The 5,794-nt window shown below is 53.1% G+C and overlaps 1 protein-coding gene across 1 annotated transcript; it reads left to right on the top strand.

Moving 5' to 3' along the window:
- Positions 1–395: 395 nt before the first annotated feature.
- Positions 396–1,745, top strand: LOC144110230 (uncharacterized). The gene has a single exon (XM_077643069.1). The coding sequence runs from the start codon at positions 396–398 to the stop codon at positions 1,743–1,745; it is 1,350 nt and encodes a 449-aa protein (XP_077499195.1).
- Positions 1,746–5,794: the final 4,049 nt, after the last annotated feature.

Here is a 5,794-nt window from a genome sequence, read left to right as displayed (position 1 = left end):
TATCGCACAGCGCGGGACGCGCCTGCATCTATCCGAAGTTTCTGGCAAGTCATCGATGCTTCTATTCGCTGTCTGTTGTAGCCGAACCTTATGTTATCTGATTTCATCGCCTTACGTGAATGGTGTAGAACTGTGTGGAAGGCACGCGGGTCCCAACGATTAGTCTGGAACAATCGACGACTGCTATATAACAGCCGACGCGCTTGACCCGCGGATCAGATTTTCGACGATCGCTGACCGTGTTCGCCGCTACCGTTGTGCTGTAAGTGTAGCCTCTTTTTGTGGGCACAGGTTCGCCCAATAAAAGTTAGTTTTGTCTTTCACAGTATTGCTACTGTCTTCTTCAACGTCACCACCACGTGACATCTGATGGAGGTGCTTCTTTTTTTTTGTTCATGTACCGGACGCCCCCGACAAGCCTTGATCCAAGCCCGGACCGCAAAGAGAATACCAACGTAGTCCCGGACAATCGAGCAAATCGCCGTCTTCAACAGCTGCCCCCGGAGCACGGACTTCTACCTGCGAAGACCAAGAAGATTGTGGCCGAGGCAACCCCAAAGGCAGCCCCAGCGTCCTCCATCGTGCTGCAGCAGCCCAGGGAACCACCGACGTTCCGCGGTTACACATTTGAGGACCTGAAAAGCTGGCTGGAAACGTATGAGAGGGTCGCTACGTTTAACAGCTGGGCAAGCGACGACAAGCTGCGACATGTCTATTTCGCATTGGAGGAAGCCGCCAGGACATGGTTCGAGAATCGAGAAGCCACCTTGACGACGTGGGACCTGTTCCCAAGCAGCTTCCTGCAAACATTTGCAAGCGTCCTGCGAAAAGAGCGAGCCGAAGCTCTACTGGAAGCCAGAGCGCAGCTGCCGAATGAGACGATCGCAATCTTCACTGAGGAAATCAGCCGTCTGTTCCGCCACGCCGACCCGGAAATGTCCGAAGAGAAGAACGTCCGCCTACTGATGCGTGGTGTAAAGGAGGAACTTTTCGGCGCACTGATACGAAGCCCAATGACGACCGTAGAAGAGTTCCTTCGCGAGGCCACCAGCATTGAGAAGACACTCGAAATGCGGAACCAACCATTCAACCGCCGCACGAACTCGACAAACTACGCCGGAGTTCAGTCACTGGACACCGACGACCTGCGCGAGACCATCAGGGCAGTCGTACGAGAGGAGCTTCAAAGGATCTTCCCTTCATCGCAATCTCAAGTGGCCTCAGTTGCCGAAATTGTCAAAGAAGAAGTCCAGCGATCGCTGGGAGTTCCCGAGGTACAACCACAAACATCGCAGCCACAGCCAGAAGCGATGACCTACGCCGCCGTCGCCCACCGTCAAGGTCCCCCTCCACGACCGCGCCAGGACCCTATAACGCCGCAATTCCGTCGATCACCGCCGCCGCCGCCAACACGCCCACCCGTCACCCAGCGCAGCTACCCGAGGAAGACCGACGTTTGGCGCGCTCCTGACCACCGCCCGCTCTGCTGCCCCTGCGGGGAAGCCGGCCATGTGTACCGCCGTTGCCCATACCGCGACCTAGGATTGCGAGGTTTCGCCGTGGACGCACCGCAGCCTCTGGGAGGCGAACGCCCTCGTGTCATCGCCGACTACCTCGCCGCTACTCAGTGGAGCCCTCAGCGGCCGTCCCGGTCGCCGTCACCAGGCCGCTACCTGTCGCCGCAGCGCCGTCCATACACTGGCCCAGCACGGGGCCGCTCTGCGAGCCAATATCCGGAAAACTAAAAGCAGCAACCGATGGAGGTGCGGTTGCTGTTCGTCGAACTGACGAAGATCCTCCACCGCCGACGAATACGACGCAGAGACCATCGCGACGACATAATAACGACCCGCCGCCGTCCCGACGAAGTCAGGAAGCCAAGACTACACCTACGAAAGACGACGACACGACGTAATAACTTCAGTTGAACACGACGCAGCCGTGTTCCGGCGCCAAGACCTAACTGCAACGCCAGACAAAGAACCACCGACCTCGACGTGCTTCTCGACGTGCTTCTCGACGGCCACGCAGTTACCGCCTTAGTGGACACAGGGGCTGATTACTGCGTAATGAGTGGACACATCGCCGCCCAGTTGAAGAAAGTTAAGACCGCATGGGAAGGCCCTCAAATTCGGACCGCTGGAGAACACCTCATCACGCCGACTGGAACCTGCACGGCAAGAATAACCATTCATGACCGCGCTTACCCTTCCACCTTCGTTAACCTTCAACAGTGTTCACGAGACGTCATTCTCGGTATGGACTTCTTGAACCAACACGGCGCAATCATCGACCTGAAGTCGAAGTCAATAACGCTGTCGGAAGATAAAGCGATACCGCCTGAGAGCCCTCCTAGTCACCACGCCTTGAGTGTGCTCGAAGATCAAGTGAGCATCCCGCCTCGCTCCAGCATTGTTATTTCGGTCGGCACCGAAATACCCACTGACGTAGAAAGTGTCATCGAAGGCGACCAACGTCTACTGCTAGACCGTGAAATTTGCGTCGCAAGAGGGATAGCTCGACTGCATGGAGGGAAAACTGAAGTGTTGCTGACAAAATTCTGCAAGGAGTTCAAGCACATCAACAAGGGCACGACGATCGCGTACATCGGGGAAATACTGGAAACCAGTAATGCGTTTGTCCTCTCGGATTCCGCCGCATCTACCCCGACGACCATGGTTCCCGAACCAGACTACGACATTAATCCAAGTCTCCCCGTGATTAAGCAATCGCAGCTCAGAAGTCTGCTCCGACGATACAAAGGCTGCTTTTCGACGTCATCGAGGATTCGACAAACACCAGTTGCCAAGCATCGCATAATCACCGAGGAGTGCGCTCGACCACTCTGCCAGAGCCCTTACCGAATTTCGCCGCGAGAACGTGAAGCTATAAGCGAACAAGTCAACGAAATGCTGCGCGACGACATCATCCAGCCGTCGAAAAGCCCGTGGGCATCCCCTGTTGTCCTGGCGAAGAAAAAGGACGAAACCCTACGTTTCTGCGTCGATTATTGTCGTCTGAACAAGATCACGAAGAAGGACGTATAACCCCCTCCCACGGATAGACGACGCATTGGATCGGCTCTGCAACGCAAAATACTTCTCGTCGAAGGACCTCAAGTCTGGCTATTGGCAAATAGAAGTCGACGAAAAAGATCGGGAAGAGACCTCCTTCATCACCCCAGACGGCCTCTTTTTGCGTATCGGGCGTTCAAGTTTGTTCCGAGTCGAGAAAAGAGCTCTAGGCCTACCACCGCACAAGGCGACTCGTAGACCGGTAACACTGGGAATGCTCAACACGACCCAAGAGCGTAATGAAGCCCGTCTCACCAGGCAGCTCAACCGGCTAACAAAAAATTAATTGAATGATTTGCGAATGCGAAATCAAATGGCGAGCGTTATCTAAGTTGTTTTCGCCTATGCTTTAGACAAATCCGGACGCCAAGGTGCAAATCACAAAACGACGATAAGTTTGCTACCGCCCACATCCGTCTGCGACCAATCGTTCTCCCGCCACGGCCCTCCGAAGGTCGCCCCCATTACGGTTTCGAGGACCGAAAGTCCTCGGTACGAATCCCTCACACACACCAAGCTTCAACTCGACTAACAACATTGTGCACCGAATTGTGCCGAATTGTGCTGATTTGTTTGCCACCAATCCGAGCCCTCTGCGCCAAACGGGCGGGCCTAACTTGGCAACAAATGGCGACCCCAAGTGGCACCAGTTTCAATGCCCGCTGAAACGGTATATATAGAGCAGAACGCCAGCATCGGCGAAAACGGCAGCCGTGCTGGCCGGACGACTGCGCGCGCGTGGTCATGTGATGGCGTTCCCATTTTACACGATACTGCAGCAATTTGATCACATGACTGACCGCCGTCTTGAAATGTCGGGCGGACACGGAACGTTTGAATGCAAGCACTATGAGCTAACGCTCATAAAATCACAACAGGAATGCATCTTCTTTGTGTACTGGGCTACGTAGATCACTCAGGGGTGCACTAACAATCACATTAGAGTCTCACCACAATACGAACAAAAATCAACTCGACCCCACGAAACATGCAGACCGAGCACTATGCGGGTAGAATGCACACGAGGGCACAATTCTTTGTGCGAAAATGCGGAAAAATCGTAAGCATAACATACACGTACGCGGCGCATAATTCCTTCCGACATGCAATGGCCATCTGTATCGCCAACCACACGCTGCAGATTGTCCCAACCACCATAATACGAACCTGAAAAAAAAAAAAAGATGCGGACGAGACCGCCATTGCTCTCGCACTGGCCTCCAGCTGCACGAACGAAAACATCCACGTAATCACGGACTCCTAAAGGCATGGTAAAGCCACACATATGGCTGCATATGACAAAACTCCCACCAGATCCTAAACAACGCGAAAACGCCAACTTCCCGAAACTACTCATCTCGACACCAAGGGTGCTATGCAGGATGGCCCGAGTCTCTACCGCACGCCGCTATGAATACCATTACGCAGTTTCAGAATAGGGGACCCCAAGGCTTGGGGACCCCAAGGAAATAGCGGGCCCCAGCGCTACGCATGACTGCGCTGGTGATTTTTAAAATAGGGCCTCGCCTACGCAGCGGGGTCAGGCTTGCGTTTATTGATTGCGGCGCCACTACGGCAAACCAAAAAGATGCACTTTAAAAAAAATGTTTTAAAGTGGCGTTTATGTCTTCATTACAAGCGGTTATTATTGCAGACATACAGTTTAAGAATAAAAATTATAACAAGTCAGTGTTGTTAAACACCTTTTTTTTTAAGTCGATGCAAAATCGGTCAGCCTTGTGATCTCCATGGCGACCAAACAATATGATACTCACTAAGCCTAGCAGCTCTGTAAACACGGAAGGAATCTGAAAGTTCGCCGTGAACGTAGGACACAGCGTAGTGTCAACGACGAATCGGTGGTGCCGCGAGCAGTCCCCGCTTCGATGCACGCCGCCATATTACCTACGCTATCCGGCATTAGGGGGCCACGATATTTCGCCGATTTCGCGTTGGCGTCGCCTGCTCACCCAAAAAACCCAAGGCACTTTAGCGTTCTGCGCATGCGCAGTAGCCTCCCGCTATTCCTCTATGCGCCAAAGCGATTGGGTGACCCTATGTACCCTCTATAACTTTCAGAACACTCTTGGCCACCTCTACGACAGCGCTCCTTTAATGTGGCGTGGTGATAGGCGCAATGGACACGCGAGCGCCTGCGAAATGCCGTTTCGGTTAGCTGTTTGACTATATTTGACTGTATTCAATAACTGATTAAGTATGCCTGTCGTGTGTGACGCCTCTTCAACGCACTGCGGATGAGAGCAACATGCTGCACAGCGACACATCTCAGCCGTTGTCATCAAACGCTGACAGAAAGCTGTTAAGGTGCTAATGTGCGCTTCAACGAAGTAGAACGAAGTAGATATTCACTCAGAGATTGTGAAAAGGGGCATAGCATCTTCATGTATGGAGTCGGCGCTCAAAAAATAGTGTGTGCATAAATTGCAAACAAGTTTTGATGATCATGCGCCCCGGATTTTGGCAGCACATTACCCTGTGTCGCTTTTGACAGCTGTGGCTGAGGCTCTGATCCGGAAGCATAAAACCAGAGCGCCAAAAAATAGAGGGCGGTCGAGTAAGAAATTCACAGGCCAGTGGTGATGCCTTGCATATATAAGGTCTCCCACCAGCTCAAGAGAGTGGCTAGCAGGCATGGAGTCCCTGTGGAGTTTTCTGCCTTGAACAAGCTTTCCAAGCCGTGCTCCCGCACGTGCGGTGAT

This window comes from Amblyomma americanum, chromosome 11 (assembly GCF_052857255.1).
Source record: "Amblyomma americanum isolate KBUSLIRL-KWMA chromosome 11, ASM5285725v1, whole genome shotgun sequence".
Lineage (NCBI taxonomy): Eukaryota > Metazoa > Arthropoda > Arachnida > Ixodida > Ixodidae > Amblyomma > Amblyomma americanum.
Note: the sequence above shows the minus strand (reverse complement) of the source record. Positions and strands in the feature narration are given on the sequence as shown.

Excerpts from the sequence above, each read along its gene's own strand:
- LOC144110230 (XM_077643069.1), top strand. The coding sequence starts at position 396 with ATGTACCGGACGCCCCCGACAAGCCTTGATCCAAGCCCGGACCGCAAA.